General features: G+C 63.6%; 1 protein-coding gene across 1 annotated transcript in view; it reads right to left on the bottom strand.

Moving 5' to 3' along the window:
* Positions 1-4,438: 4,438 nt before the first annotated feature.
* Positions 4,439-11,962, bottom strand: part of LOC111161653 (mex-3 RNA binding family member D) — a 16,484-nt gene continuing 8,960 nt past the window's right edge. Inside the window, exons 3-4 of the mRNA XM_022525418.1 lie at positions 11,625-11,953; positions 4,439-5,881 (exon numbers count right to left, since the gene is read on the bottom strand). Of these exons, the coding sequence (XP_022381126.1) occupies positions 4,488-5,881; positions 11,625-11,953 (1,723 nt within the window). The 3' untranslated portion in view covers positions 4,439-4,487. The remainder of the gene's footprint in view (positions 5,882-11,624; positions 11,954-11,962) is intronic.

The following is an 11,962-nucleotide window of genomic DNA, read 5'->3' as shown; positions in this document are numbered from 1 at the left end:
GGCTCCTGACTCTTCCTGGTCCGCAGCCCCTCTCCGTCCTCCCCGCCGGCAGCGCGGGGTCTGCCGGTCTCCGGGACCCCCGCCCTCTGCCGCCCTCTCGTGAGGACTGGTGAGGACGCCGGCCCGGGAACGCAGGGTCACCCCACCACTGTGGCCTTGGTTTTTAGAGACACTCTGATCAGGACCTCTGCCACGGGCGCAGGCACGTCAGCTTCCAGGCCTTCTGGCCTTCCTGCTTCCCTGGATTAAAAGTATTTCAAAATCCGCAGAGCAAAGTACTTTCCCCAGATGTTTTCCCTGTTTTTTCTGTGGCTATTTAAATTGAATTAAAGCAAAAGCAAAGGTTTGTTTTCTGAATTGCACGGGTCACATTTCTGATGTTCAGTCACTCGGTGGGGCGGGTGGCTCTTGTGAGGGAGAGCGCAGATCTAGAACATTCCCATCGTGGTCCCATCACTAGATGATGCTGGACTGGAACATTCTAGAGTGGTGCTGCCCGGTGTGCGAGCCATCAGCCGCATGCAGCCGTTCACACTCACATTCTGGTGGCCGCTGACATCCAGCGTGGGCTGGCCTGGCGTTCTCCTTGAAATGGGGAGGCTCCAGGGCTGAGGTAGGCTGCATCAAAAGTGGGGGCCACCCGGGAAGGCCTGACTAGGGTGGATGAGATGGAAGGAGCCCCAAGGCCATGTTCCAGTTAAACATTTCAACCTTCTCTCCCATTAGCTGAACCTGCCCCTCGGACGACTCTTTGTTCCCTGAAGGTGACCAGCGATCCCATACCACTTCCAAGCCTTTGCTGCACGTCTCCCCCCGACCAGCAAACCGCTCTATCTAGCCTCCCCCGGATTCCCAAGCAGTACTCGTCTCTCCTCCTCGGAAGTGCCGACTTATCCACACATCAAACATCCAATCCACCTGCCATCCATCCTTTCGTGTGTCCGTCTGTCCATCCGTCTGTCCACCATCCATCCGTCCCTCCCTCCACTCACCCACCATCCATCTACTCATCCAACCGCCCAGCGAGTACGGAGCGCCTCCCAGTTTCAGGCACTGCCTGCTCTTCTCCCGTTCCGTTTGTGCAGCGGCTCCTGGCCTCGGAGGGTTATGTCTGAACTGATCCCGCCACGATGTGTTCATGTGAGGGCAGAGATGGCAGCTGGGGACTGCCGCAGGCCCACATTTAACGTCGCCAGGCTCTGTACTCAGCCACAGGGGATTAATCCCCCATTTTACAGATCAGAAAACCGAGGTCAGGGAGATAATGTGCCCATGGGCAGGAAGCAGGACAGTGGTAGGCCAGGATGGGACTCAGATGTCTGTCTCTAGAGCTTCTGTTTTTCCCTACATGTGGTGGGCACGGGGTGACATGATTCCTGTCCCAGGGACGTGCCAGGGACACACATGTTATGCAGGTGACATATCATTCCCACACTGAGCCCACTTTGTAGGTGGGTCAGTCTCACAGATGGGGAGACCCACAGGCTTATCCTTCATCGTCTCCATGAAATCTGGTAAGACCCAGAAGAGAGGCCTTCTCAGAAGACACTGGACAAGGGTCACCTCGATGTGCTGAGCCCTTGAACCAAGAGAGATGAGTGACAAGGGCAATGGAAGCTTGACTCACACTTTGGCTTCCCTGAGTGTGTCTGTTGGTGCAGAAGCTGAATGCATAGCGTGTTTGCTTTGCTTTGGCCGAGTACCCCTCACCCCAGGAAATGCTCCCCAGCTTTCTGGGCAGGAATATGGCCCCTGTAGGTGGTTTTGAGTTTGAGTTACTCCAGCTTACAGTGGCTTAAGCAAAGCAGGAGACTTAACTGGCACTCATAACTGAGAGGTCAGGATGTGCTGCCTTCAGGCACAGCTGGATCCAGGGCATCAAACAGCAAGCTCGAGCATCCACCTCTGGCCATCTCTCAGCTTTCCCCAAGGGCCGCAGTGACTCTGGCCGCCCAGTGATCAGCTTCACAACCCCTCAGCGGGGAGCGAGCACAGCTCTCAGACATCTCTGGACAGTTCTAGGACAGAATGTCCTCAGATTGGGCCCTCCCCATTGCATCTTTCAAAAACCCCTTGTTTGGGCTCCAGACCCCACCTCCTTTCCAAGGACTGACTCTCAACACCCCTGATGTCCTGTCTTTCCCTCCACCCCTCAGCCCTTTGAGGGGCTGCTTGTTTTCTCTTTGTGTCCAAAACGTCAGGGGGAGTGGTCTCCGCACTCTCGCCTCCCTCGGCCTCCATAGCCTCCTGCAGGATGGTGGCTGTGGTCTAACTTCACCCCGGCTCACCAGGTGCCACACCAGCCATGTCCAACCACCCCGCTGAAGTGTGGGCCAGACCCCAGGCTCTGTGTTCTGGTCCCCGTGGCTGCTGTAACGCATTGCTGCGAAGTTGGCAGCTTCCAACAATAGGCATCTGTTCCCTCATTGTTGGCTTCCTCTGGGGGCTCTGGGAGAAGGTCCTCCCTGCCTCTTCCAGCTTCTGGGGGCTCCAGGCGCCCCTGGGCGCACCTCCGTCTTTGCACGGCTTCTTTCTGTGTCTGAGCCTTGACTCCCCCTCTGTATGTCCTTTCTAAGAACACTCGTCATTAGACTTCGGGCCAGCCCTCATTTGGGGAAGCTCACCTCAAGGTCCTTCATTCTATCTGCAAAGACCCTTTTTGTGAATAAGGTCCGTTCACGGGTTCTGGGCCCACGGTTCAACCGCCTCACCCACAGTCCCCACCAGTGCTGGAGCGTGGAGCTCCCCCGCTTCACAGATGGGGACACTCCAGTCAGAGTGGGTTGGAACCCCCGGGTGTGCGTGGCTCTTCAAGACTGACCCCAGGTCCTGCAGCCTCCAGGGGCTGACCCTCAGCTGGAGGGGCTGCTGTGGCCCCCATTCACTGGAGACGAGGCCCGTGGGGCGCCCCTCCTGTTGCCCCACCTGTTTTCCTGAGCCCCTCGCCTCCTCTTAGAGGCCCTCCAGGTTGCGCCGCCACGCCTTCCCAGCTTCCCCAGCAGGCTGTTCTGCACACCCCTCCTCCATGCCCACTCAAGCCAGCAGCCCCCAGGCCCCCAGGTTGTCCCTGGAGCAGTTCTGTGCCTCAGAGCCACCCTCCGCTCACTCTGGTGGCACCCACCGGCTGCAGTGGTTCAACCCACAATCCCATAGCCCTGAGTCTGGAGTCAGCCCCACCCCGAATTGTCCAGTGGCCCCATGGGCATGGTCCTCTGCTCCCAACTAGACCCAGTGAGCAAGGGATGGCACGTGTGGCCATCACTCAGATGTCCTTTGGGGACCGGGAGATGTTAGAACTCTTTCTGGGAGTGGGATTTCCAGATCTGTTTCCCATTCTGCACAACAGGACTGGGAGTCGCCGCCCCCCCACCCACACATCACAGAGCCCGGCACCCCATCTCTCCACAGCGGCCACTACCGGCGCCATGGCCGGCTCGCAGGAAAAGAGGGGCCAGGCTGCACCGCCTTCCCCTCCAGGCCCAGTGCCCTCGTCTGGGACCAGGCACAGTGCTGGGCTTTCAGAAGAGCCTGGGTTTGGACATGGGGTATATCTTGAGTCCAAATTCCTTTATCTGCAAGACTAGGGGACGAGGGGGCTGGCTCTGAGCACCCCAGATCCTCCCTTTCCCGAGCCCACCCACCCCACACCATGCCAAGGGCTCACATGTAGTAAAAAGACTTTATTAAGGCTTTGAAGTCAAAAAATAAAACTCTTGATACAATTTTCTGAACCCTTAAGTCAGCTCAGCAAATATATAATCAGTAATTTAGCTGTGTAAGATTAAAGGTCCGTTACTTTATTTAAAATAAAATATATTTTTAGTTCTTAAAATTTATTCCATAAAGTACATATTTCCCTATAAATTCCCTACATATACACAGAGGTAAAAAGTAAAAGCTTAAAAAAAAAACACAATTTAAAAAAATTTAAAAACTGACAACAGAAACCACAGAAGGAGGAGATTAATAATTAAAAACACAAAGTTAGAAATTTCTGGTCGGCCCCCCGCCCCCCACCCCGCCCCCTCCAGCCTGTCCCCTGCCGACACTTGGAAGGGCAGCCGGTCAGCCCGCAGAGGGAGTAAAAACGTGGCCCTTCTCCTTGTGGGGATTCGCAGAGGCTGCGGCGGCCTCCGATGCCAGCGCCATCGAGTCAGAAACCCAGGTCCCAAAGACGGACAACCGAGAGTTGTAAAAATCATATCTATATCTATATTTTTTACCCCTTAAAAAGATCACCCTGGCGGGCGGGGAGTCTTAAATAAAAAGTGCAAACAGACCTTTTCTCTCTGTTTTATTTTAACCTGTCGATTCAATACTGTTTATTTGTTAGGAACTGAGATGCCGCCGGGCAGCCGTCTCCACGCCTGGGACCGAGTTAAAGCTGGTCTGTGAAGGCTGGCCCCACCGCGCCCAACGCACCGCCCCCGCCGCCCCCGCCGCCCCCTCCGCGCCGCCCCCCGGGCCTGCGGCGGCGAGCCGCACCGCTACGAAAAGATATGAATGGCCTGGGTGGCGGGCGTGCGGCAGGCCGGGCACTCGGGCTCGCTCTTGCCGCAGATGCGGACGGCGCAGTCCATGCAGAAGAGGTTGTGGCCGCAGGGGACCAGCGCGGCCATCACCTCGCCCTCGGCGCACACCACGCATTCCCGCGCTGAGGCCGGGGCGGGCGCGGCCGGGGTCGGGGTCGGGGCGGCCGATGGTGCGGCCGCGGGGGGCTTGCGGCCGCCCTCGGGGGCGCCGGAGTCCAGGGCGGGGCACGCGGAGGCCGAGGAGCCGCTGGGCAGCGAAGCGGCCGCGGGGAAGCCGGCGCCGCCGCCGGAGAAGGACGACAGCGCGCCCTGCGCCGGCCGCCAGGCCAGGGCGCCCACTGGGTCGGGCGCGCCGCGGCGGGCCAGCGGGAGCTCCAGGGCCAGGCCCCCGGGCTCGGGCAGCGTGGGCGAGTGGCGCGGCGTGCCGGCCCCGCTGCTGCGCCGGGCGCCGGGGGCGGGGGGCGCGGAGGCCCCGTTGACGGCCGAGCAGCTGCTGAAGGCGGGCAGCGGCGCAGCTCGCTCGAAGGGCGCCCAGATGGTGGCGGCGGCGGGCACGGTCAGGTCCAGCGCCAGGAAATCGAAGCCAAAGTCACAGTCCTCGGGGGCGGGCGGCCCCGAAGGGGCCCCCGGGCCGTCCCCACCAAAGGTGAAGCCCCCATTGCCCGAGCCTCCGTAGGGGCTGGCGGGGCCCGCATCGGGCACCGGCGGCCCCCCGCGGCCCCCCGCGTAGAAGGCCTCGGGGCCCCCGGAGGCGCCCAGAGCCCCGTCCCCGCGGAGGCCGGCTGCAGGTGCGGGGGGCCGCCGGCCCGGGTTGGGGGCCTTGGCCCAGAGGCCGGCGGCCGTTCCGAGCAGGTCCAGACAGACGTCGGTGCCGTTGGCGTGGAAGTCACTGTCAGGGCCCGCGTCGGTGAAGGCGCCGGTGCGCAGCGTGATGTGCGCCTCGATCTCCTCGCGCGCGCGGTCCACGTTCTCGGGCATGCCCGTCACGGCGAACACCGGCTCCTTGTCGCGCCCGGGCGTGACGATGTACGTGTGGGTCCGCTGCTGGATGCGTTTGATCGTGGCGCCCTTGGGCCCCACCACCAGCCCCACCACGCGGTAGGGCACGCGCACCTGGATGGTGGTCTGTCCCGGCAGGTTGGGCGGCCCCTGCGCGGTGCCCGGCAGCCCGCCGGCCTTGCTGCGCGTGGCGCGGATCACGGAGAAGTGCTCGGCGGCGGACAGGATCTCCCGCTTGGCCATCTCCACGTCCTCCTTGCGGCCGGTCACGATGAACACCGGCTCCTCCCCGCGCACCGGCGTCTTGATGTACGTGTTTGTCTTCGCACGCAGAGCCTTGATCTTGCACCCTGGGGCGGTGGGTGGGTGGGGGGAGACACAGTGAGGATGCGAGGCCCCTCCCCAGGGTCCTCCCCACCCTGTCTCCTCACACACACAGCTTTCCGTTTCCCTTCCGATCCCAGACCTGAAGGTGGTGGTGGGTTTGGCAAAAAGGCAAGAGACAATGAGGACCCCACTGCAGACTGAAGAGTGTCTCCCCCGGGTTCATGGCCCCCTGGTACTTGTGGACAGGACCTCACTTGGCAATGTCTTGCAGGTGTAATAGGTTAACGCGAGGTTGTACTGGAATAGGGTCACCCTGAACCCAGCGACAGGTGTCCTTATGGGGGAGACACAAAGACACAGAGAAGATGGGGAATGCTGGGAGGACGGGGACAGAGATCAGCACGAGGCAGCCACAAGCCTAGGGACACCAGGTCTGCCAGCTGCCACCAGAAGCTGGGAGAGCAAGACGGCCCAGGTGGTGTCGGAGCCGCTGGAGGGAGCGTGGCCCGGCGACAGCTGGATTTTGTACAGCCGCCCCAGAATGCTCCGAACACTCGTTCCTGTCATTCGCAGCCGTCTGCTGTGGCCGCTCAGTCCGAGGACACAAATGCACGCCCCGGACACTAGCTCCCCGGCCGACGGGCGGGACAGCCCAGGATCAGACTGTGGAAACCACCCAGGATTTTCTCTGACCAACAGACCCAGCTTCTGAGGGGACGCTCACGGACACAGCACTGCACTTTGTCACTGCTCGGACTGGGGGTCTGACCCCTGGAGGGGTGCAGGGGGGTCTGCGTGCAGGCTGGGGCGTCTGATACTCCCACCCCCGGGGCCTTTTGAGACATCTTAAGTCCCGGCCCACGAGTCTGGAGGACCCCCCTCTGGGCTCTGGGGTGGCTGGAGGGACACAGGGACATTGTTTCAATACAGAGGCTGCACAGAGAGAACAGTGTTGCTAACTTTTCCCGGAGCAGAAGATACAAAGTTAGTGGGCCCAGCTTGGCCACTGGGCCTCAGGGAGCACTGGGAGATGAGAGCGGGCGTCTGGGGGTGGGGGGCGGCCTCACCCCGTGCCCGGAGACAGCAGCCCCATCCAGGGCTTTGAGCCAAAGCAGAGCCAAGTGAGTGGGTGAGAAATCTCCCAGGGAGGGTGGGCCGTGGGCACGCTGGCTTCTATCCCATCTCCCGGGTCCTGAGCCACTGCCCGCCCCCGCCGCCCGGGGTCCTCTCTCTCGCCGGCAACCCGCAAACACACCCTGACCCGGACCTGCCTCCACTTTGTGTCCCGGCGGTTCCCTCCCCACATGGTAGCTGTGTGGGGGGGGAAGCTTTCAAACCCCACGCCTCAGTCCTTCCCTCTCCTGCTGCTCCCCAGCCCTGGGTGACCCCCACGACCTTTCCCACCTGCAACAGTGCCTGCACCCCTTTCTCTGCATCAAGTCACAGCCCAGCGCCCCTTCCTCCAAGAAGCCACGGGGACCACATGGGGCCCCGCACACACTTCTCAGTTCCTCCTGTGTGGCTTCCGAACTCCCCCAGGCCGGAGGGCCATAAGGAAGGGCCTCGGCACTGGGATGACACCGGCCCCTCAAAGGGCTGTCCTGCACCTCCATTTCCTCCCAGGAAGAGAAGGGCCCAGACCCAGCACCCCAGGCAGATACCCGGCCTTCATGAGCCTTAAAGGTAGCTGGCGGGGGACCCTAGCCTCAGTCCAAGCGTCCACTCCCCGCAGGTCCATGTGGGCGACAGGGAGGCAAGGCCTGGAGAAAGGGCGGGGGATGAAGCCAGGTGTGTGCGGGACCGCCTCTGCGCAGAGAAGCAGCCTTTGTCCCCAGGCACACGAACTGGCCCCGTCCTGCCCCTCCCAGAGGGTAGCCCCGACTGGAGCCTTCGGGGGCCCAGAGGACGCCAATTCACCAGCTGCATTTCGGCTATGACGCGCATCGACCCAAGCCCTGGCCACGCCACGACCCTAAGAAGTGGCAGAGTATGGGGGGTGGGGGGGACTGCCAGGTCCGAGAAATTGGGGCAGTGAGAGCAGACCAGACCCACACCTGCCCTGGCAGGGACGAGCCGGATGGGCGACAGCGGGCGAGCTCAGCGGCCAAGCCCCACAGGGACCCTGCAGCTACCACGGATCACTGCGACAGGCTGAAAGGCAGACCCCTGGGCTTGGCCACCAACACAAGCAGGTGTGCCTGGAAATGGGGGTGACTGCCCCCCATTCGGTCAACTCCCTCCTCACTGCAGCAGGGCCCTGCCTTCAAACAGGGCGCCTTGGGTCCCCATGTGGAGCCTGGTCCCATCACTCATGTGACCTCATTCTGGGGTCCTGAGCCCCCTGCATGCTGGGTGTTGAGGAACTCGGGCGCTCCAGGCACTGCCTGGGGGACCCCACACGGGAACCACAGGTACACTTATCAATGAAACCTCAAGGCCGTGAGGGGGAGCAGAAGGGCTCCCCCCGGAAGGATGCGTGCCAGGGAAGGGCTCCCGGCCAAGGCAGAGATCTGGAAGGATGGGGTGGAGACAAACCCTCACAATGACCGGCGCCCCAAACCCAGTGGGCCGCTGGCCCCAATCACAGCAGGGTGGGTCTGTGGGAGGAGCTGGAGCCCAGGGGCCGCCAGATGCAAGGAAGGTCTACGCTTGCCAACACAAGGGGCCCCCAAGCCAGATGCACGGCGGCCCGCTGACACCCCTGTGACGTCCCCAGCCTCCAGAAAGAGCACCCCAGACCCGAGGGAGGGGGGCCAGGCATGGGGGTCAGCAAGGGAAAGCCCTGAGTGCCGCCAGCTTTCTCCAGCGGAGTGGGGCCAGTCCAAGCACGCCGGCCCCCACCTGACAGCAGCAGACACAGAAGCACCCTGGGGACTGCCGGCACGGGGCCCCCCAGGGGCATCTTTCCCTCACTCACTCCTGACCCAGCCTTCCGGGCAAGAGGCAGGGTGCTCACCACCTGGCCCTGCCCCACACATGCACACACGCCCGCTGGGCGCACCTAGCGGGAGGCTCCCGGGAAGACCTGGCCCAAAGTCACACCCGGGGCAAGTGGGCACCAGCCTTCCAGGTGACTGCTGCGGACTCTTTTCAGTCTCCGTTTTCCTTGTCTATAAAATGGGGCCATTCCCCGCCGCACCCGCCCCCGGCCCAGAGTCTTGGAAGGGAGAAGATTCTCTCCCCGCCTCCTGTTCCCTGCAGGGCACACAGAGCCGGAGCAACTGAGGCTCAAATCCCAGCCCGGCGGGCCCGGCTCAGCCCACATCACTGCCTCCTGTGACCTCGAGCTACAGAGGCTCTTCTCCAGGGGGTCTCTTGAGGCTCCGTGAGGAGGGGCAGGTTGAGCTTCCCGTGCAGGGCACCTTCTGGGCCACTCAGCCCCAGGGAGGAGAGAACTTGCAGGGGCTTTGACCACCTATCCTGTTCCCAGGGGCTGCAGGGACCCTTCTAGGATGGAAAAACCAGCTCGGAGAAGAGGAACTGAGCGTCCCGGAAAGGGAAGACCCCAGGTCTGGGTGACTCCGGCCTCCCCTCTAGGGGATGGAGTGGCTGAGGACCCGGGGTTTGAGAGAGGAGGAGGGCCTTCTGGCCCAGTGAGAGCCAGGACGGGGAGACGGGACGGGCTTCGTGTTCAGGAACCCACAAGAGGGAGACTGGACGGGTGACTGGAGGAAGGGAGGGGTCAGGATTGAGTCACAAAGACTCTTCCAGGCTGTGCTTGACACCTGGGTGGGAGAAGATGGGAGCCACAGATGGTCCTAGAGCTGGGAGAGTCAAGGGCTGGCAAAGGGGCCACCGTGTCCTGGCACTGGTGCTCCCCTCCCCTGGACCCTGCACCCCCCTCGGGGGGGGGGCACTGTGCAGCAGCCCAGGGCTGGGATTAGGACCTCTTACTGGAGGATCCTCACAAAAACCCCAGAGGGAAATGCTGTGGGGTTCTCCCCATCATGGAGTGGAGAGCTCATCTGCCCAGAGACACAGAGCCAGCCCCGTCTGCACCCCTCGGGGCCTGCCTTCCTCTCCGCCACCAGCAAAACCCCAGGCCAGCACCCAGTAATCGAGCACCGAAGTGCACACCTGGGAGGTCGGGTGGGGCCGATTCCCCAGCCCCAGGCATAGGTGTGGAGGCCCCTGCGTGGCTCCTGCCTCCACTGGGGCAGACTCAGCCTCCCTGGAGGACCCTGAGGTGCACCAGAACACTCGTGTTCACAGGGAACACGCCCCCCCGTGCTCCCCTGGCTGGCAAATCGGCCTAGGGATTCCGGACAACAGCTCCCAGGCTGGGTTTCCACGGCCGTCCCCTCGTCCTCGAAGGTGCCTGGACGGTCTGCACACAGCAGCGGTCCTACACACAGCCCGGCGCAGGTGCGGGTGACTGCGGCAGGGAAGGGGCCGAGGCAGGCAGGGAGGTGGAGGGAGTGGTCAGGCCTGCAATCCTGCTGTGCTGGCTCGCGGGAGGCAGCTGACAGGGCTCCGAGGACCACCTGTCCCCTCCCCCGGTCCCAAGCCCTGGTTCCTTGGCCCAGCACCACACCTGGCCCTCCTGGTGTCCAGATGGGGGGGATGACACGCGATCAGCTGCACCTGCACCCAAAGCCAGAGGACTCACTGGCCAAACCACCCCCTCCCACTCGGAACTCGGAGAGGGCAGTGTCCGGAGCCTCCCTGTGGTCCTCTGCGCCCCCCGGGTGGCAAGGGAGACAAGCCACCTAGCAATTCAATCCCCCCCCCCCCGTCTCTGGCTCCTGTTACAGAGCCCCCAAAGGCTAACCCCCAAAGGCCAGCCCCAGTGTCCTGGAGCTCCACCTCAAGCCCCGCCCAGACCCCACCCCAAGTTCTAGAACCTAGCCCAGAAGCAGGGAGTGGGAACAGGGAGCTACAGGCAGAAGGCAGGAGAAAGTTGGGGCTGGGGGCCAGTGACTAAATGGGTGGGTGGGCGTGTGTCCGGAGGAGCACTGCCCACCACCCTCAGCCAGCCCGCCCCGCCGCTGCAGCTCCAGGGCCAATGAGCAGCGGCCGGCCTGATGTCACCCTGCAAATCTCAGACCGGCTCTCTAACAAAGAGAACAATGGGGCGGCCACAGGGACTCTTGACAATGCTGCTGCAGGGACCCTCACACCCCGGGCCTGCTGCCCTGGGCCTGCCAGAGGGACGGCTAGGAGTCTGGACCTCCGGACGGCTTTCCCAGCTGGTCCTTAAGCAAAGCATGTCCCCAAATCCTCAAGCGGGGTGGAGATCCTCCCTCATCCTGTGCTCCCCCCACCCTCGGAAGGGCCCCCAGGCTGGCAAGTGGAGATGGGCACTCTCTCTGTACGCCAAACTTCTCTCTTGACCTGCTTGAGCACCCCCCCCCCCCGCCCCGCCCCGGAGACACCCCCAAGCCCTAGCGAGCCCCGCCCCGTGCCTGCTTCGGGAGTGAAGCACCCACCGCCCAGCCGGGCCCCCTGGTTCTTGGGATTCCACCGCAGGCGACCCAGGGCCTGCGCAGAGGCGCCGCACAGAGGGGCTTGACGCGGCCGGAGGCGCCCAGACAAAGGCAGCGGCGGGCCGGAGCGTGGAGGGGAGGAGCGCGGGCTGTGCCTAACTTTCTCGCGCGGCCCGCGGCAGGACAAAGGCGCACAAGCGGCCACTGAGGCCCGGGCCCACGCGGGGCGTGGCCAGGGTCTGGCGTCCGGCCGCGGGCAGGGCTGGGCTGAGGCGTCCTCCTCCCCAAGGCGCGAGGCGCGGGGACCCCGGGGGCGGCGCCCCAGACGGCGGCCACTCACCCTGGCGACCCACGATCTCGGCGACGTGCTCGGAGCTGGGCACGGGCACGCACTCGGTCATGTTCACGCTCTTCTTGCGGCTGCCGATCACGCTCATCTGCTCGGCCAGCAGCGTCGGGGGGCCCAGGGCCGCGGGGTGGGGCGCGAAGCCGGCGAACACGTCGGGCGGCGACTGCCGGGGCGGCGGCGGCGGGCTCACGTCGGGCTCCAGCAGCGCCAGCGAGCCCGGCGCCACGGCCTCGGCCACCGCCGGCGCGCCCGCCTCCGGCCCGTCGGGGGGCGCGGGCTCCGCCGCCGCCCCGCCGACCGCGCCGCCCGCCGATACGCTGCTGGGCGAG

This window comes from Enhydra lutris, unplaced genomic scaffold, assembly GCF_002288905.1.
Source record: "Enhydra lutris kenyoni isolate GAN:26980312 unplaced genomic scaffold, ASM228890v2 scaffoldscaffold86, whole genome shotgun sequence".
Taxonomy (NCBI): domain Eukaryota; kingdom Metazoa; phylum Chordata; class Mammalia; order Carnivora; family Mustelidae; genus Enhydra; species Enhydra lutris.
This window is presented reverse-complemented; position numbering and strand designations above follow the sequence as displayed.